Raw genomic sequence first — 22,347 nt, 5'->3', positions numbered from 1 at the left:
ACGTTATTAACAAGATGGTGGACAGTTTAGAAAGGTTATGAATTTTATGAAATTTAACACAATGGTCATGTATTGGAATACTTAATACAAGGTTGACCTTTAGGATGCAGGGTCATTCCTCAAGGTCATCATTACTGTTTATAGAAATTTTTATTTTCCCATGGTTATGAGCTTTCTCACAGCTATATTTCTGAATGGATTTTGATCACAAGTCACACAATGCCAAGATATAACTTATTTGTTTATCTTTAGTTCATTGTTTTTATCCTCCATTTTGCCACATCGATATAAAGATGGATTTCAGATGTTCATTTTTTGACCATGAAATGCTCTCAATTATGTTACTAAGAGAAAGGGGATGTGTATTGTTTATAATCCTTTGCTGGCTAAGAAATCTTGTTATAGAAACTGGTCTGAAAATAAATGAAACATTTGAGGAGTTATTTTGATTTTTCATTGACTTATTAAGATCACAAGTTTATAAGGTTGGAGTAGTTCTCCTTAATTATATCAGTTGTGGAGTTTATATGAATGGAGCAGTTCTCCTTAAAGTACCTTCATTAAACATTGCTATAACTTTGATCATGAATGATTTTAATGTTGGAAAACAATGTAATCAGAACAAAGGCATTATTTTGGCAGAGCTACTGATTTTTAACATAGAAGTGTGTCAAACGTACTAACTGTGTCTTCAGACAATAGGAACTGGATGATAAAATTATCGTGTTGGTCCCCTGTCCATTATATAGAAAATTGGCACTGTGATCAAGGTGTCGGCGGTCAGCTCTTAAATAACTTCGCATGATCATCAGTTTAAAACTGTTTATATTTCTATTGCCAATTTGGTGCCACCCCAAGCTAGAGGTTTATTTGGACTGGAATATAAGTCAAACCATATCAGGTTTCTAACACTATGTGCCTAACTGTTTCATTAACTTACCTACGGACATTTTGGTGATTTTGTGATGATTGTAAATGTGTGATCCTACCGGAGATTGTGACCAAAATCATCAAAGGAGTTCGTGTAACAAATCAAGTTTTGTTGACAATTAATTGGAGACATTAACATTTTACGACCTTATTCGTGTGACCTTGAAGAATGAGTCTACAAGTACAGATCCTATCGTGTCAGAGATATACTTTCCCTCTACATTACAATGTAGGTGTGCATTGAGGAGAAATTCAAAGAGATTATTCTAAAATATGCATAATTGGATTTACAATCAATACAGTAGAATTAATATGTAGACTGACTGGGCGGGGTGTACTTACATCTTGTAAGGATTCACACTGAGCTTACCACAGATAAAATGTCCACAAAAAGTAATTTTCACTAATGTAAACAGTACAGGAGTGGGTTCAAATGTAATACTTCCATTGTAACAATACTTCTGGCTGTCTTTTGAGAAATTACTTTGAAATTGAATTTAATTATAAGTTAATAGATCTATAATCATCATGTCTGACACTTACAGGGTATTGGTTATAACTGGTTACTTCGATCACCAGAATTAAAGTTTATAGATCTATAATCATCATGTCTGACACTTACAGGGTATTGGTTATAACTGGTTACTTCGATCACCAGAATTAAAGTTTATAGATCTATAATCATCATGTCTGACACTTACAGGGTATTGGTTATAACTGGTTACTTCGATCACCAGAATTAAAGTTTATAGATCTATAATCATCATGTCTGACACTTACAGGGTATTGGTTATAACTGGTTACTTCGATCACCAGAATTAAAGTTTATAGATCTATAATCATCATGTCTGACACTTACAGGGTATTGGTTATAACTGGTTACTTCGATCACCAGAATTAAAGTTTATAGATCTATAATCATCATGTCTGACACTTACAGGGTATTGGTTATAACTGGTTACTTCGATCACCAGAATTAAAGTTTATAGATCTATAATCATCATGTCTGACACTTACAGGGTATTGGTTATAACTGGTTACTTCGATCACCAGAATTAAAGTTTATAGATCTATAATCATTATGTCTGACACTTATAGGGTATTGGTTATAACTGGTTACTTTGATCACCAGAATTAAAGTAGTGTATTTTTGTATTCACCACCATCTAACTTTTGATATTTTCACCTAATAAGAATTTAAAGAAACACCAAATGTCTCAAATATATGGTGGTCGAGATAAATTCTAAACAGGCTACAAAATCTGTATACGGTGACCAGGTCTGTAAGAAATATCTTTTTTTTTTATTGTGTGTTTTTACTTCTTTTTTTTTTTTTAAATGTATGTGACTTTTTTTTAACCTTTCTACATCCAGAATAAATGATAAGCGAGGCCAATACTGAGGAATGTTTTAAAAGTCTATCATGCAAACAAAAATCTATTTATTTATATAATGGATCTAGGCTATTTAAAGTTTAATATTGGTAATGTTGAGGTCAAAGGTCAAACTTGACTGCTAATAAAGATATATGTATGTGTGTCATGTCTGTTCTCCACATGCAAAATGTACCTTGATCATTCAAAGCCACTAAAAACTCCAATATGTATACTTAGTGTTATAACGGATATTGTTGAGTTGGATAATTTTGACCAAAACATATTTTAAAGACATTGTACACCCAGCTGGTGTATAAGTCAGACAAAGTTAAACTCATTATGTAAGTTAACATATCTGACAGGAAACAAAATCCTGTTTCTTCATAACTTTGTATAATATGAGGCCTACACTTTATAGCAGATTAAATGTCTGATTTAATCCATTCCCACTTTATACACTTTATATTGTGGTCCCAAGTGTACATCCAGTATATTCATACAGAGTAGAAATCTACAGCTGTAGAGATGAAGGAGGATTTACAGAAAGTGAACATTATAAGTGAACTGATTGACATTACGAGTGAGAATTGCCTGGATTTGAAATGTAACGAGGTAAAGGAGTATGTATACTTGTATTGAGTCGGGGTAAAGGAGTATGTATACTTGTATTGAGTCGGGGTAAAGGAGTATGTATACTTGTATTGAGTCGGGGTAAAGGAGTATGTATACTTGTATAGAGTCGGGGTAAAGGAGTATATATACTTGTATAGAGTCGGGGTAAAGGAGTACGTATACTTGTATAGAGTCGGGGTAAAGGAGTACGTATACTTGTATAGAGTCGGGGTAAAGGAGTATGTATACTTGTATTTAGTCGGGGTAAAGGAGTATGTATACTTGTATTGAGTCCGGAGTTGAATTATGATAACAACCCTGATAGCTGTTTTACATTTCTAAGTGTCAATGATCATGATATACTATCCTTTGTCAGAGTGAAAACCAAATGTTGCTATTGTTGTTAATTACAGAGACTCGCCCGTGACCTTGACCACAACCAAGGTCGTCTGGCCCACCTAAACTCTCTGTCAAAGCAGATGGAGGAAGTATGTGACTCCTCATCAAGTCGTGAACAACTACAGCAGCTGAACCAACGTATGTACAACCTTCAGACAGATGCCTCAGACAAGCTCAGCAAGATAGAAGACGCGACCGAGGAAATGGAAGATTTTGAGACGGAACTGGCCAGTCTCCGTCAATGGATGGACAACACAAGGGCACAGATGACCATGCGGGATGCTTCCCTCACTCTCAAAGATCAGCTCGCCTTACAAGAGGTAAGATATCTCAAAAGATAGTCCTGTTGAGAGGCACAACTTAACTTAATATCAGACTAGTTTATTGTATGGAGACACCATTTCTTGTCTCAATTGTCTCAAAAACTGACAACATTTTTATTTGTGTTAAATCAGTATGATCCTCTAGTTTAAACAAAATATTGGGTTGGTATTAATTCCATCTTATCTTCTGAGTCAGCCTTAACACATACTCTACTTACAGAAACTGGTGGAGGAGATCGAGAGCAACAAGGGGAAAGCACTCCTCGTGTTACAGAAACAGGAAGAGCTCCAGCACAAGGATATTGACCGACCCGCGGAAAGTACGGACAAGCTGGCGAAGGAGATCAACCAGCTCCAGGCGATGGCACGGGAACAGTGTGCCACGCTGAGAGAGGCTGTCGTCCAACAGGAGCAGTATGAAGGAGATCTACTGACATTGACTGCCGCCATTAACGAAGCCCAGGACAAGCTACTCGCATCACCTGTCAATCCTTCTGATGTCAACTCCCTTAAAAAGCAGATTGCGGAACATAATGTATGTATTCTAAGACTAATCAGTCACAGGCCCCACCCACAGACACGCCCACATCACACACAAGTGGTCCTCACTAATAGTTTCTCACTCTCATGTTTATTCATAGAATTACCGTCTGAATATTCATGGATGCACACTTTTATGAATATTCATAGTTTTTGCACTCTGAACAAACATAGATAATTCCTGGTCACTTCATGGTGATGAATGATAGATAATCTATTGTAGTTTTCCTTAGGACTCTGTGTGACTGTCTTTGTGTAGATTTTCTCTATATAACAAGTAACTTAGCTCCATGACCCAACACCCTTACTCTAGGTGGCTCTGTGTCTCTGAATATTTCTTTATAATTAGTGAAGAAAGAATTGACATTCCTCAGTAGCACCATCTAATTAGACTCCCCAGTAGTCAACACAATCCTCTATTATGTTCCCCTGATTAAGATATATATAGATGTAATCAATATTAATGATAAAGGATATTTTAGTAAAGTTAGTCCAAACTATAGTCATTCCTCAGTAGTACCATCTAATTAGACTCTCCAGTAGTCAACACAATCCTCTATCGTGTTCCCAGGATTAAGATACATGTATATACAGATGTGATCAGGGTTAAGGATAAATAAGGTTTGGGTATAGTTAGATCAAACTTTTATAGAACTGCATCATCTAAAGACAAATTTACCCTCCAGTAGAACAATTCATGCATTTCATCATCTAAAGACAAATTTACCATCCAGTAGAACAATTCATGCATTTCATCATCTAAAGACAAATTTACCCTCCAGTAGAACAATTCATGCATTTCATCATCTAAAGACAAATTTACCCTCCAATAGAACAATTCATGCATTTCATCATCTACAGACAAATTTACCCTCCAATAGAACAATTCATACATTTCATCATCTACAGACAAATTTACCCTCCAATAGAACAATTCATACATTTCATCATCTACAGACAAATTTACCCTCCAATAGAACAATTCATACATTTCATCATCTACAGACAAATTTACCCTCCAATAGAACAATTCATACATTTCATCATCTACAGACAAATTTACCCCCCAATAGAACAATTCATACATTTCATCATCTACAGACAAATTTACCCTCCAGTAGAACAATTCATACATTTCATCATCTACAGACAAATTTACCCTCCAATAGAACAATTCATACATTCCATTATCTACAGACAAATTTACCCTCCAATAGAACAATTCATAAATTCCATTATCTACAGACAAATTTACCCTCTGAGAGAGCAATTCGTACGTCGACAGACAAATTTAACTTCCGATATAAGTTTTGAAAACATTGTTATACAGACACACTATTCTAGTGATAGATTTACCTAAAAAGTTTATTGATTTTTAAGAACATGATGATTCACGTTAATTAAACTAAAGTTAACAAACCTATGTCATGTGTTCAGTGTTTACACAGTCATCCTGTCCGACCGTAACTGTCTGTCATGTAACAGCTCAGTCTCTTTACACTAGTTACCTCCCTTTATTAATCTATCATCATACATGAATCATTTGAGCTTCAGCGTTTACCATTTCAGTAATGTTTTATATCCCTGCTTTGGATAAAGTTTGAGGTATATAGTGTCTGTCTTTAGATAAAGTTTGAGGTATATAGTGTCTGTCTTTAGATAAAGTTTGAGGTATATAGTGTCTGTCTTTAGATAAAGTTTGAGGTATATAGTGTCTGTCTTTAGATCAAGTTTGAGGTATATAGTGTCTGTCTTTAGATAAAGTTTGAGGTATATAGTGTCTGTCTTTAGATAAAGTTTGAGGTATATAGTGTCTGTCTTTAGATCAAGTTTGAGGTATATAGTGTCTGTCTTTAGATCAAGTTTGAGGTATATAGTGTCTGTCTTTAGATCAAGTTTGAGGTATATAGTGTCTGTCTTTTCTGGTCCGGTTCTGGTTCTAGAGCATATCTTGACAAATGTTTCATGCAGGGACAAAGATTTGATTTTCCTGAAGATCATTATCAGTTGGTATATCTAACTTGTTGTCTCTGAAATCTCTAACGGAACTTTGGCCGTAACCTTAAACTCTATAATTCATTGAGATACAGACCTCTAAAGAAACTGACAAGTAAAAATTGTGCATGTATGGACATCAGCCTAGGTACGATAGGTACGATAGGTATGATAGGTACATCAGGAGAAGGTCCTGTCAGTGACGTTAGACCCCAAAGGCAGAAATACAAATGTATACTTGTTCCAAGCCATATCTTACCTGCTGTTATTAATACAGAATTATTGTTGATCGAGGTACTACCAGTAAATAGGTCTGAGGAAGTTGTTTCCCTTTGTACCGTGATATTTTCAGAATTTCACCTTGATATGATTAAGTTGTGTTTTAAAAATGTAAGCGATCAACCATTGAAAGATTTTGTATTTGCATAAGTATATTACATTTATCTTGTGGGTAACCATTATAATACCATTGACTAACAGTACATTATACATCGTAATATTGTATAACACTACATTGTATATACCATACTTTTATGCTGCATTTATATTTCACAGATGTTTTATTTCTTGAAAATATATATAATGTAATGTAAATCCCACTTACTACCCCTCCATGACAATGGAGGGATGTGAGGACTTATAAATGTTTGTTGTTACATGAAAAATTAATATCCTGGCCATTTTGCCAGTAACTAAACTGTGAAATTAAAATGCTTAAGTGTAATGTTCTCATTTCATACATGATATTGTTACAATCAGAACCAGTTTTACAAAAGTAATTCCTACTCCAGAATTAACTGTGCCTGTTTCTGATTATAACAAATAAGGTTTCATTAACTAATATTTAGATTGCATGCTGGGTATTGGTATTTCTTTGCTTCTGCTTCATTTAGATGCTTGGTCTTATCAGTTTAGCTCTTGTATTAGATAGACCTCTGATGCACATAGCAAAGTGATGATCACACAATGAGTTTGGAACTCATTTGTGTTAGAGGTAGCCTGTCTGGTTGCTAAGGAAACTCCTTTGTGTGTTGTGTGGGTAGTCAAGGAGATTCTGTAGCTTGTGATTGAAGTGTCTTAGAGATTCCCAAAAGTAAATTTTGGGGTGCATTATGTTTAGTTCTCTGTTATAACTATAGCCCTGACCCCTGACCTTGACCTCATTGTTTAGCTTGGTACTTGTCTTAATGGTTAGACAAATAAACATGTTACATGAAGTTCTAGATAGTTAATTGCTGAAAAATGAAATTATAAGTTATGGGAAATAACTTCAATCAATGGTGCATCTGTTTGAAGCTTCTTTCAGAGAATTTCTGCTAAATGCTTCTTTGAGGGAATTTATTGTCCTATGAAAATCTGTCATCTGGCCCACAACATAATTACATTATTTCTATCAATACTTAGTGGAAGATTTATGGTGGCTGAAATTTACTTATATAAATTATATAATGGTTCTGTAATTAGTAAACAAATAGGATGTCAACTTCCGGGGTATTTACTATTCAAATTCAGGATGTATTTTTGTAAGTCGACTATATTGAGGAAATTAATTATGTTAGAAAATTTGAAGAAACAGCAAGAGAAAGATATTTAATTCAATTCAAAGATTAAATTTTAAGAAAAATTGAGTAAGATGTGATAATTTAATTCAAAGTTTAGATTTGAATTGATAACGAGAAAGATGTGTTATTTTGATTTAAAGTTTAAATTTGAATTAATAACATGGAAGATGTGTTAATTTGATACAGTGTTCTATTTCTTTAGGTTTCTGAAATAAGCAGTTAATTGAGATGTTATCACTTTGATTAATGAAGTTTATCCTAACTTAAACATTCGAGTTTCATGTTTTAGCAATTGACTTGACATCACAGGAGTTAGGGTATATATCCCCAGTCTGTTGGAGGGACGTCTTAATCAGATAAAATTCATTGACTATTTCTCATCAATGTTACAACACTCAGCACAGTATCATCTTCATCAAATCAGTGTATTTGTTCAACAATATTCAATCTAGTATAAATAATACATATTCACTTTTTTCTAATTTTCATCGGCATAAGTCTGCATGGCATTTTATTTCATTATCTGTCACCAAAATATTTCCTTAATCAGATTAACTTTTTTTTATATTTTATCAACACATTTTTCCTTCACAACAAAATTTCTTTCAGTCCACTCCATTGTTTTGAAATTAATATATTTTTATTTATTTTGGCATATCTTTACGATATAACAATTTGATCTTGTTATTTACATATTTAATTTGAAAAATCTGTCTATGTTAACAATTTTTTTTCTTAACTTTAATTCATTATTTACTTTTGATTGAATGTAAAAACAATATTTTCAGTCTGTCATATATTAAGCTTTTATCTCTATTTTTTTAGCATGTGATCTATTTTTAGCATGAGATCTACACGCTTGTGATACCATGCATGTGCTTACGTTTTACTTGGTTTCAGGCTCTTGCCAGTAAGATAAAAACTCATCAAGCTAAAGTTAATGACATTAATGAAAAAAGTCGGGCACTTACGGAAAGAAGCCTTCTGATTGGCCCAGACACTGCCGAAAAACTGTGTGAGCTTGGATATTATCCATCAACCCTGTCATCGCTCAAAGTTTCTGTTCGGCCAGAATCTGCAGCTCACGACAGTGGTGTTTCGATGTCACCGATGACTTCTTTTGACGCTACCCCTCAGACATTTTCGGATGTTGATTTTTCGAACTCCACGCTAAGATCAGGGCGTTCTGGCCGAGAGAGGCAAGGTCATAGGTCAGGTGACCGACCTGGAATGGAGAGTGCCAATAGTCTCTCTGCTCGGTCAGACGACACAGATGTGATTTTATATGAAAGTCTGGAGCCAATGTATGTACCGCAAGTACATTCGGACCGTCAGGGGAGACCACCCCATCCGCATCATGAAATGAAGCTGGATTTATCGTACTGGTCAAAATCGAGTCCACATGATGACCCTGACCATGGGACAGGTACTGTCCGTTCAACTGACCGCCACTCCTCCCCGCGGAGGGAACGGTCCTCATCCCCCTCCCCGCGGAGGGTAACACCCCACTCCTCGGACGACAGGTACCACCAGAGGTATCGGCCTTTGTCTATGCGTTCCCTCTCCCCCGCCTCTAGCATACAGGCCAGTCCTCGAGAATGGAAGAAACCAAAGTTAATACCTCTGGTTCCGTACTCCGAAATGGTAATTATTTGTTAACTAATTAAAGTATATACGGTATCCTTTAGGTAATTATTTGTTAACTAATTAGAGTATATGCGGTATCCTGTAGGTAATTATTTGTTAACTAATTAAAGTATATACAGCATCCTATAGGTAATTATTTGTTAACTAATTAGAGTATATACAGTATCCTATAGGTAATTATTTGTTAACTAATTAAAGTATAAAAGTATTCTATAGGTAATTATTTGAACAGTGTCCTATGGAATCTAAGGCTGTTTAGTCCATGTAAATTTTCATTAGGATGTGAATTCTATACTTAACTAAAATCAGTGATTACCGTAAATATTGTAACATATTGTCATATAATTGGTGTTTACCATAAATATTGTTATTCTCTGTGTCCCGTGATTTCTAATACCGTAAATATTGTAATATTCTGAGTCAGGTGATTGGTTATTGCCATAAGTTTTAATGTTCTCCAAGGCGTCAATCCTAGCTATGGTACCGTAATATTTCTTTTGTAATAATAAAAACTCTGACTATTATTCTCCCCGGTAGTGTAAAATACGTTGGTTGTTTGACCGAGAATCTACAGTTTGCATGTTAGTATCTTAATTACTTCACTTTCTACTTTTTTGTGATATGAGTTGCACAAATCTATTAATAGAAACACTTTATTTGAAATTTCCTAAAAAATCTTCGACTTAATAGTATATCATTGTACTGTCAGAATGTTTGACAATTCTGGGTTTTTTATTTCTCCAATTTGACAACCCCGTTCCTCTTTCTATCCCGTTTGATATGATAATTTTGTGACATGTTATAGGGAGCATTGCATGAACTTGAAGTAGGTTTGTTTAGGTGTTAGTAGATTAGTATGGTGTTTGTGACTTTGTTTGGTGTTTTTGTTTGATGTAACTGTTTGGTGAATGTGCTAGATTAACTTGTGGAATGGGCTGTGCAATGTAACATAATGTATGACAAGGTACGCGCTACAAACAGTTCATTTTTCCTGTAGAAAAAAATCAGGATATTTAATAGTGTTTCAGTAATATCAAAATATATTTGATGAGCATAGCCAATGCTTATTGATAACTCTCACAGACCAAAATATTAGCAACAAAAGTGGAATTATTCATTACTACTGAAAGCACTGTAAAATATTCTGTTCGTTCCATTTTATTACAAGCATAGATTCCTGTAAAAACCGTTCTGTTCAGAATTTTGTAAGATAAGTAACAATTTCGACATAGCGATCTTTTGTATGAAGAACTCTGATTGGTCGATTGTATACAATACTGATCTCACTGGTAATAAATTATTGTTACATTTGAAAGAACTCAAAATAAATAATATTGAAAACAAGCGCAAGTGTGTCAAGTCTGGCTTCAGAATCAGGAAAAATGAATTGGTTTGTAGCTTGTGCTGCGGTTTTGCTTGTCAGTGTAAAATTGCTCTGTATTGAGGTTGACCTTTGACATTTATTCTAACGCTTACCAGGATATATCTGCCAGCGTGCCAAACTTACTACAGCCAACAGAGCTAGAGCCACGAGAGAGAAGTGCTTCATTTGGATCAAAACTCTCTCGTCCCAAACCCCAACAACAGCGTCCACTTGGCCATAGAGGCCAGGACACACGGCTAGCTCAGCTCAACCAATCATGGAACTGTTTACAGCAGCAGGTAGGCTCAGGATCATTGACCAATCATAATTCATTTAACAACAGGAAATATTAGAGTATTACACCGTGCTTTATTGCTGGTACACTAGTTTTATTGTGCTCACTTCTGCATGTTTATATACACCACATGGCCTATTAAGCCAAGATTAAATTTCATTCTAAAAAATTCATTTATCGAAGTAGTAAGTGACTTTTCATAAGGTCAGTCATCATAAATCAAGAAGAAAGTTGTCAACACCAAATCGGTGATTGTGGCACAAACATATAATCACAGCCGTATTGACATGGTGATCAATTCATTTATATTTCAAAAGTTAAGTCCCCTTGTTATCTTGATTAGTCCCCCTTCCCACTAATACTGCTGTACGGTATGTTGTACCCATGGTGTCAACTAGAATCTTGAGTATTGGTGTTTCCTGTAGAATCTTGAGTATTGGTGTTTCCTGGGACACCAGTTCGCCTGTGATTACAGAAAGTCATAAATCCACAGTTTACAGAGTTATGTCCCTTTGTTTAATTTTTGATACCAACGTTTGGGCAGAGATGGAGAACTTCATGTATCAGTTGCTTAATTCAAATACTTTGCCCTAAGAAACAAGAAGAACATGTTCAGAGGATTCAGCCATTATTTAAAGTGGATACACTGACATCAGTGACATCATTATTACAGGATAAAAAAAAAATGTCATATACATTTTTGTACTTGGCTTTATGAACTTCCAGATCTTTACATGTGTTGCGTTCGTTGCCATTTGTTGATTGCCCCTATGCCCAGAGCAATCCCACAATTACCATAGAAAATAAAATCTGCCGTCATGACATCCAAATTGTAGTTAAGGTCTCTTTAAAATGCTATCCAGCCATCATGATTCTGTCATCAGACACAGCACTCTTGAAGTGAATTATGCCCAAAGCAGATTTGATAAAATGACGGAAATTATTTCCACATTATATCATAGCCTGCAAATCTCGCTGTTTTGTGCCTGGTTAAATTTTGTTTGATTTAATGTGTGTTTGAATAAACTGTTTTTTAGGTATTGCAGTTTTTCCATACTCACATTTTTTTAGCTGTAGCTTTGATTTGTGGTATGTGTGTTAATCTACAAATTAACTGCAATAAAACTAATTAACTGCAGGATAAATGCAATATAGTAGTTAATTTGGAATTGTCATTAAAATATCTATAAATGAGAAGTCAATTTGAAAATGCCATCAAAATATCTCTAAATGAGTAGTTAATTTGGAAATGCCATTAAAATATCTAAAATGTATAAGGCTCTCTGTATATCAGTATACCTAGGTAGTAGTAAATCTGGAAAAGCTATTAAAAGATCTATAGCCTCTGTCATATAAAACTAATATTGGTCAGGAATGTCTGTTTCATACTTCACTAAATCATTGAACAACAAAACATTTTCATTAATTAGATTTGTACCCTATGTATTTTGACCTCCAGTCAAAGTCATGCCAGATTAACTGGTGTAAATCTTGTGTAAATATTTTTCCTGAAATGATTTCTGCATCATTGAATATTTTATTGATTTCAGTCGATGGTTTTTAGTTAATAAATTATTTAGCACCACAGCTACCTTAGTACCTTTCAATTTCACCAGGCCTAGTCTACCTGTACAGGAGATGTCTTTAATTTTCGATAGCTTAGCTCTCGGTAAATGTGAGCATGATTATTGTAGAGTTTTATTGGATGTTTTGTGAAAAGATCACACCAAAAAATCCAAAACATTCAGTCTCAGTCCATCAAATTCTGGCTAATATTGAATTTTAAAAAATAAATGTGAGAAAAAAATTTATAATTTATTTTAGATTAAGAAAGGCTGATATTTGATATTTTGGATGATCTTTAACAATAATACAATCCTGTCTATAAATATTTATCTGATAAAAAATTATTCAATATCTATCCGACCCATTGTTGATGAAATCATTGTTATTAGAAATCACTTTTAAAGGAATATTTAATTTTTACCTTCGAATTTGTTGACATTTACTACGTAGACTTTATGAAAGGACCACAGTGGAAAGGGAATGGGCAATAAATTGTTCCGTGTTCTGGGTATATAACGGAATCCAACAAGGACACGCTTCAGGTGTCACATGGTAGTCGGACAGAATTTTCAATGAGCCAATCACACAAGTGAATGGATGGCGTTACTAATGCCATCTCAAAAATGATCAGGAAATTTTGCTGAGTCTGTGGTTGTGGACTGATCCCATATCACAGGGACATCAATAGTTCACAATTTGTATTTCTTCTCCGGGAGCATTTTATCTTAAACACTTTCTGTAAACATCATTGGTGTGTATTGTTTGGAGTTAAATAGGATTTATTACTTTATGAGGTCAGAAACATGCTGAAGTTTGGATTGGTTTGAATTACTGGACCAAATGTAAGATGTATAAAAACAGAGTGTTATCAAATTTTGCGAGGATTTACAACAGCCTAAGACCTTTTTTCCCCAGAGGTGGACGTGTGAACTTTCTACCTGGTGTGTGATCAAAAACATGCATATTTTTGACATTTCCATCTTATTGTTACTACAGGTGTAGTAAACGTTGGGTATATACAACAGTTATGCCAGGTCCTCTGTGATAGGTAGATTGGCAGGTTTTGGCTGGCGGCCATGGGTGTGTAAATATGTGTGGGTCTCCAAGTGTTTGCAGCCCTATCAGTGCCTGATGATTGCCCCAAGTTTGAATGCTACATAAGTATGACCTAGGATTACTCACTGATTAATCCACAATGATACAGCCACGATCATTTAGGCTGAGGTCAACTCCACTGACCGCCAAAGTAGGGTCACAGTCGGCCCTGACCAAACTTACCAAGATCGCTAGTAATAATAGCCCTAACAAGGTAACTGGTGGTGCTAATGTTTCCAAACCTTTCTCTAAACAGCTGGGCGTGAGAGAACAGGAACTCCAACATGCGCTCCACAAACAGGAACGCTACCAGCAGTGTGTTCAGGACGTGACTGCAAAGATGGAGCGTGCTCACTTACGCCTCAATAAAGGTTTTCCGTCAAGTTTGACCGATCTGGACCGTCAGCTTAACGACTACAGGGTAAGTTGATATTTTTAGTCATGTTACGATATACATGTAACGATATCTATATAGTCATATATATATTATCTGATATCTCTTAAGAAACCAAAAGATATCTTAAAATAAGCAGTGAAATCGTGTGGCTCAAATTTGAGGGTTTCCCCATAAATTCATGTTTGTATGAGCTCATGAATTTCTGAATTAGTAGCAACCACAAAATATACTAAATATGAGTTTGTTACTGCTTACATTATACCCCTAGAGGAGTTCCGAATCATCACTTTATAATTATTGCTTGTACTGTTTGTAGAGGGGTTCTGAAGGGAACTTTATTGCTATCGGTTATGCTGTCCCTCGAGAGATACTGAAACATTAATGTTACTACTAACACTGTCTCTAGAGGGGTTCCGAAGGGAACTTTATTGCTATCGGTTATGCTGTCCCTCGAGAGATACTGAAACATTAATGTTACTACTAACACTCTCTCTAGAGGGGTTCCGAAAGATAACTTATTGTTATCGCTTACACTGTCCCTAGAGAGTTTATGAAACATATGGTATATATGACAGAGTAAAATATTGTACTGGAAAGGTTTACATAGGGGACTGAGGGAGTCAGTTCATACAGGTTTTACTTTAACATGAAGGAATTTAACTGGAAAGATACACATGGGAACTGAGTCGGTTTATACAGGTTTTACTATACAACTAACAAGATAAATAAATCTACCCTAATCAACCTGTAATAAACCAGAGATCCAACACTGAACTATGATTCAATGTAGAGGGTGGGCTTGTTGCACCAGACATGGGTTTATTGCCAGACATGGGCTTATTACCAGGCATGGGCTTATTACAAGTCATGGGCTTATTACCAGATATGGGCTTATTACCAGGCATGGGCTTATTACAAGTCATGGGCTTATTGCCAGACATGGGCTTATTGCCAGACATGGGCTTATTACCAGGCATGGGCTTATTACAAGTCATGGGCTTATTACCAGACATGGGCTTATTGCCAGACATGGGCTTATTACCAGACATGGAGTTATTACCATAAATAAATTTAGCCCATTAGATACATGTTAGTCCCCTACCGGTAAAACCTGAGGGGACTATAGGTTTCTGTCTGTATATTTGTCTGTCCACTCAGTTTTCCACACTTTTCTCAGCCATGCTTCAAGGTATATTTAAATATTTGCGCCTGTTTCGTTTATGAGGACAAACTGGTTTGTCAGTTTTTAAATGTAATATTTAACATATATCTTGACGGACCTGCAAATGTTTAATACAGCTCTTGGAAGTCTTTGTCAAGACTCATCTTTAAACAATATAAAATCACCAGGCCTGTCTTAACTTCATAAAAGAACCACATAGGTCCAACTGGTCCAACCGTTTGGACCGAAAAAACAAAAACGGCCTTGGTGAAAGTTGGTATGTGACTTCAGTATTTCAGGGGTTTGGGTCAAGGTCAAGGTCACTGTTACTATTTTTAACAGGGGCCGGTAGCATGCCTATTTTATCCGATTCTCTGTAGACCAGTTAACCACTGCAGTCGGGCCATGAACTACTTAACACGTTAGTGCATTGCCTTTGACCACATTGATGTTATAGCATCGTAATCACACTCATTATCAACAGGAGTTAATGGCGGTACAATTTATACATCCAGGTATCGCAGTACGTGAGGTGTATAAAAGGCTGGACCTGGTTACAAATATACCCACTCTGTATAGCCAGATAGTGTATTGGCCTCCATATTTACACACTGCCATTTAAATTTTCTATTACACAATGAAATTTAAATAAAATATTTCCAAAATGATCAGCAAATGTAATTTTCAAATTTAAACATCTTGAAGTCAAATACCTGTATTCTAAGTTTATGGATGAAAACATTTAACCTTCAAACTATATTGGAATGTACGATAGCATTTTAAAATGTTTCTCCTGTGAATTATAGGTATTCAGCTGATACTAGTACAATATGATACTAAAGTGAAAGTCAAGTTCTAACATGTATGTGGATTGGCTCACTTTCCTGTTAGTGGTTCTATAGCCCAGGAGATACTGAGCCAGCGTTTACGATTGTTTATCTGCCGTGATGGATTTATATTGATTATATACTGTATTTATCTTTATATTAAATGTAAATTGCTGCGATGTATTCTGTGACTGTCATTGATGTAAAATTTATAACAGAACATTAATTATTAAATACGTGGTGTATAAGGTACTTAGATGTCACATGTTGACCAGTGGGTACACGGTATGTCAGTATACAAAAGATCCAGCAGATTCTGTCCTATAATGAGAATAATTACATGATGCACGTACCATTGTATGAAAAAGAAAAAAGATTTTTTTTATTATAAATCAATATGGTATTGATTTGTTTCATTCAAATTATGGTAACAAAAAAAACAAAAACAAAAAACATTGAAAAGAGCAATAAACATTACAGACTCTAGGAAATTGATTGGAACAAACAATACTTGCATACAGAATATAATATTTTATATATCAACAGATTTTTAACATTCAATTTCCAGTCACCAGGATTGGTGACTTGGGGGATAATAGTTGTGTTTTGTCTGTCTGTCTATCTGTCTATCTATCCTGTCTCCATTAAATTTTCTCTCATTCCACACTTATGGTACAAGTCTTCAAAGGTGTATTTTCCTGTTGATAAGATGCATTCATATGTCAAAGTAAACATAAGGTGTATTTTTGTTAATTAAGTAGTTAAAATAAATTTTCAGTATTAGTCAGATCAATGTCCATGGTTAATATTGTTAAGTTCAGGGGCTCACAAAATCTTATATCAACCTCATCAACATGCTTTGATTGTATGAAGCATATAATACCAGTGTGGTAACCATGTTTTGTTGGTCCTCTGTGATGTATTATTACACTATTAACAGTGTGGTAACCATGTTTTGTTGGTCCTCTGTGATGTATTATTACACTATTAACAGTGTGGTAACCATGTTTAGTTGGTCCTCTGTGATGTATTATTACACTATCAACAGTGTGGTAACCATGTTTTGTTGGTCCTCTGTGACGTATTGTTACACTATTAACAGTGTGGTAACCATGTTTTGTTGGTCCTCTGTGATGTATTATTACACTATTAACAGTGTGGTAACCATGTTTTGTTTGGTCCTCTGTGATGTATTATTACACTATTAACAGTGTGGTAACCATGTTTTGTTGGTCCTCTGTGATGTATTATTACACTATTAACAGTGTGGTAACCATGTTTTGTTTGGTCCTCTGTGATGTATTATTACACTATTAACAGTGTGGTAACCATGTTTTGTTGGTCCTCTGTGATGTATTATTACACTATTAACAGTGTGGTAACCATGTTTTGTTTGGTCCTCTGTGATGTATTATTACACTATTAACAGTGTGGTAACCATGTTTTGTTTGGTCCTCTGTGATGTATTATTACACTATTAACAGTGTGGTAACCATGTTTTGTTTGGTCTCTGTGACTTATTGTTACACTATTAACAGTGTGGTAACCATGTTTTGTTTGGTCCTCTGTGATGTATTATTACACTATCAACAGTGTGGTAACCATGTTTTGTTGGTCCTCTGTGACGTATTGTTACACTATCAACAGTGTGGTAACCATGTTTTGTTTGGTCTCTGTGATGTATTATTACACTATCAACAGTGTGGTAACCATGTTTTGTTTGGTCCTCTGTGACGTATTGTTACACTATTAACAGTGTGGTAACCATGTTTTGTTGGTCCTCTGTGATGTATTATTACACTATTAACAGTGTGGTAACCATGTTTTGTTTGGTCCTCTGTGATGTATTATTACACTATTAACAGTGTGGTAACCATGTTTTGTTGGTCCTCTGTGATGTATTATTACACTATTAACAGTGTGGTAACCATGTTTTGTTGGTCCTCTGTGATGTATTATTACACTATTAACAGTGTGGTAACCATGTTTTGTTTGGTCTCTGTGACTTATTGTTACACTATCAACAGTGTGGTAACCATGTTTTGTTTGGTCTCTGTGATGTATTATTACACTATTAACAGTGTGGTAACCATGTTTTGTTTGGTCCTCTGTGACGTATTATTACACTATTAACAGTGTGGTAACCATGTTTTGTTGGTCCTCTGTGATGTATTATTACACTATTAACAGTGTGGTAACCATGTTTTGTTGGTCCTCTGTGATGTATTATTACACTATCAACAGTGTGGTAACCATGTTTTGTTTGGTCCTCTGTGACGTATTATTACACTATTAACAGTGTGGTAACCATGTTTTGTTTGGTCTCTGTGACTTATTGTTACACTATCAACAGGAGGTACTACAGGACATTGAGGGTATCAAGGAGGATATCACGCGGGTCAAGGAACGAGGACGACAAATCGTAGAGATGTCAGATCCCGAGGGATACAAGGCCATGCAGGCTACACTCACCATGCTGTCTGACCGAGTAGAAAGTCTACAGGCTATGGCCGACAATAAGGGTAGACAACTTCAGGTATACATCATTTCTTATTTACCTAATGATATAAGATAATATTCGTGTTTCTTCTGAAACTTATTTACTCTTAATTTTTATGATGCTAATCTGACTGACAATTCCATTGTTACAGAGTGCTGTGAAGGACAAGGAGAAACACAACATTTCACTGAATGCTTACAAGAAACGAGTGAGAGAACTTGAGGACTGGCTGGATGAAATGAAGATACGACAGTCGACTACACCTCTCCCGTCGGACGCCGTTGATTCCCTCAAACACAACCTTCACGAGAACCAGGTATACCACATCTACTCTCTACTGACACAGTATGATGTCTATACAAATATTTATCAACCCTCAAAGTTTTTGTCTGTTTCAATTTCATTTATATTTGCCATGAATCCATTTGAGAGACTCAATATATATTAATGTTATTGCTTTAAAAAAAAATTAATTTGGATTTTATATATATTTCTGTCTTAATCTAAAAGACCTAACTATAGTCGAGGTAAATGTTTGCATTTCAGTCGCTACAAGATGAAATCAATGAGAAACTCCAGACAATATCTGACCTGGCTGTACAGTGTGACAACCTCTGTGAGATGGAGAGTCCTACTAACGCTGAGAAACTTAAATCTCAGTTGACAAACCTTCAGACAGAGCTTGGAAACCTCAAACTGGCCTCGATAGAGAAACAGGCACCTCTTCGCTCTGCCATAAAGGAGAGTGAACGCCGGAAGAAAGAAATGGATGAATATGAAAATAACTTGAAGAAACTTCAGCAGTGGGTTACTGATACTAAACAGATGACAATGACTCCAGCCCATGTAGAGCCTCTCATTATCGGGGTGGACCAACTGGATTTACAACAGGTAAACAGAGTTTCCTTAGATTTCTAGTATTTTTCTATGGATAGATTTTAATTTGAGGAAATAGATTGAATTTGACAATGTTAGTTATATTTACTAATATACCTTGTAGGACATTGTGCTACTCATGACTCCAGAAGGGAGAAAAGATAAAAAAAAAGTTGGCAGTAACTTTAGGTCTGAGAAACTTGTCATAATGCCATATAGATATCCCATAAGATTTGCACTGGAGAATTTTCTTCCTGACAATTACATCCTTGATAATTATTCGATGTTTTTAAACAAATTGTATTTTCTACTGTAGAAGCTGAAATCAGACCTGCTTGAGCACCGCCAGTTGGTGCGACAGATCTCGAGCGATGCTGCTGGTCATGAAACTCGATACTCCCATCAGCCTCCACCTGACCTCACATCCATCAACGAGGATGACCTCAAACAGAGGTGGCAGGAGATCAGCTCTGAACTGGCTCAGCGGAAACAGAGCCTTACAGACATGCTCAACAAGAAAGATTCCTTGGTAAAAATCTTAAATTATCTCCCTTTGTAACACAATAAGATTATCTCCCTTTGTAACACAATAAGATTATCTCCCTTTGTAACACAATAAGATTATCTCCCTTTTTTACAATAGATTATCTCCCTTCGTAACACTTGACTATCTCCCTTTGTAACATTTTATTATCTCCCTTTATGAAGTATCTGCATGAAGTACTTATAGATAAGAGACAAGATTTTATTTTAAGTAGAATTAATGCAGTAAAGAGAGTCAATTTCATTGGTTAAATTGTAGTAGATACAGCACTGAGCATGAACCACATTGAGTTACACAACTGTATAACGGGTTTGGATATTTCTACAGGATGGTGGTAGGGGCTACCCAGGCTGGCTACCAGCAACTGAGGCAAGTGGCCAACTAAAGGACATTCGCCAGAGTCTAGCCGAGCTTAGCAACCTCTGGGGGCAGTTACAAACACAGGTGGAAGATCGACAGGTGAGACTTGACCAGGCCCTCGAATTCCAACAGAAGTACCAGGATGCCCTACAGGGTATATCGTCCTGGCTGGACCTCGCCGAGAAGAAACTCTTCTCTCCAGACACAGACATGGATGCTAGCCAGCAGGTCCAGAAAAATGAGGTAATATATTACAGTATTCAAAGTGTTCTTTATCAGAGTGAGGTCAGAGTTTAAATGAAATATCTAAAATCATTGTGCAGGAAACATGAATTATCTCCCTTTCTTTGTGATAGTTACTTTGTCCAGTTGTCATGTGAGTGATGGTTTGATCATAAAAGTGGAAAATGACTTCAGTAGACCTGATGTTGAAGTATCCTCAACCAAAATATGAAAATAAAAATTAAAGTAGAGTATTTCATCCTGAAGATCAGCTAGGAGATGAGTAACTTTTATAATTACAGTTTATGATTTGATGTTACAGGCTCTACAACGCGAGATCAAGCTCCTCCAGAATGAGATTAGTCTAATGGGACGTACGTCCCAGGATCTTCTGTCTTCCGTTAACAAAGAAAGTCAAGGTCTCGTGAAGGACAGTATTGCCAACCTCAACAGTCGTGTTCAGATCCTTGAAGAACAGGCCCGTAACCAGGGTGACAAGCTCCGGCAGATTGACAACCAGGCCAAACATTATCAGGTACACAGGAATTTCTTATCTTCTCGTATCTATTAAAATCAGTGGAAATGTAACCCTGATGTACAGAAACTATTAAATACATTTACTGATATCTCCTAAAAATAATATTTGAAATTTGTTAGTTATTTGAAATTTCTGTTTTGAGATAATACAACATTTGTATTATCTTTTTGGCATTTGATCTTGTTTTTGTGATATTTGACCATTGTTGATGTGATATTTGACCATTGTTGTTGTGATGTTTGACCATTGTTGATGTGATATTTGACCATTGTTGATGTGATATTTGACCATTGTTGATGTGATATTTGACCATTGTTTACATGATATTTCACCATTGTTTACAGGATGATTTGAGAACTCTACAGAAAAATTTGGCTGAGATACGTACAGCTATGGCGACGTCCAGTCCAACAGCTTCCCTCGATCAGCTCATCTCCAATATGCAGGTGAGTGAATTTAAGTTGATCAGTCGTACCATATTTGAATGTCATGTGAAATCATCTATAATACCATATACATTATCTTATATACAGCTTTATATATATATCTTACAGCCTTGTTCTATATATAGATTTTAAGCAGACTATGTGTTCCTTGTGAACTACAAATACAAAACAAGATGATTTTTCAATGGCACAAAAATAAAAAACAAAACAAAATATTTAAAAATTTATTTGCAAGACAAATGAAGTATTACAGTTTTGCAACCATGGATTCAAGTGGTAGTATTCAGAAAATCTCCAACCATTTTGGTTCAGTTGGTAAGATGCATTCCATTACAAGTAGGACAGATGGGTACCGGGAAAACTGGTCCAGACCTGATAAAGGAATGCATGGACAAATGTACAGTCAAAAAACTATTCTAGTGATATAACTAAGGACCAGTGAGGTTCATAGGCCTATGAACAACACAAGGCTTTGATCCTGTAGTGATATAACTAAGGACCAGTGTGGTTCATAGGCCTATGAACAACACAAGGTTTTGATCCTGTAGTGATATACTGCGATGATTGTAACAGTGTAACCAGATTGTGTTATATTTCCTGTTGATATAGACGGCCGAGGCTTACACACAGATAATGGTACGGTTACAGGTGTCTTTGAATTAAAGCCACATTCCTGTTTTGATCCTATCCATTTTGCATATCTATATTTGAACATGATAATATTTTCAAATTTCTTGTTAAATGTGATCAACTTTCATATATTAATTGTTTT

General features: G+C 35.6%; 1 protein-coding gene across 1 annotated transcript in view; it reads left to right on the top strand.

Moving 5' to 3' along the window:
• LOC117323158 (nesprin-1-like) overlaps positions 1–22,347 on the top strand; it is a 180,777-nt gene that overhangs the window by 126,985 nt on the left and 31,445 nt on the right. The window contains 13 exon segments of the mRNA XM_033878197.1: positions 3,332–3,637; positions 3,861–4,175; positions 8,638–9,381; positions 10,864–11,046; positions 13,960–14,124; positions 18,443–18,625; positions 18,741–18,905; positions 19,136–19,480; positions 19,782–19,994; positions 20,337–20,612; positions 20,914–21,126; positions 21,474–21,575; positions 22,185–22,211. Coding sequence (XP_033734088.1) covers positions 3,332–3,637; positions 3,861–4,175; positions 8,638–9,381; positions 10,864–11,046; positions 13,960–14,124; positions 18,443–18,625; positions 18,741–18,905; positions 19,136–19,480; positions 19,782–19,994; positions 20,337–20,612; positions 20,914–21,126; positions 21,474–21,575; positions 22,185–22,211 — 3,237 coding nt within the window.

This window comes from Pecten maximus, chromosome 3, assembly GCF_902652985.1.
Source record: "Pecten maximus chromosome 3, xPecMax1.1, whole genome shotgun sequence".
Classification (NCBI taxonomy): domain Eukaryota; kingdom Metazoa; phylum Mollusca; class Bivalvia; order Pectinida; family Pectinidae; genus Pecten; species Pecten maximus.
This window is presented reverse-complemented; position numbering and strand designations above follow the sequence as displayed.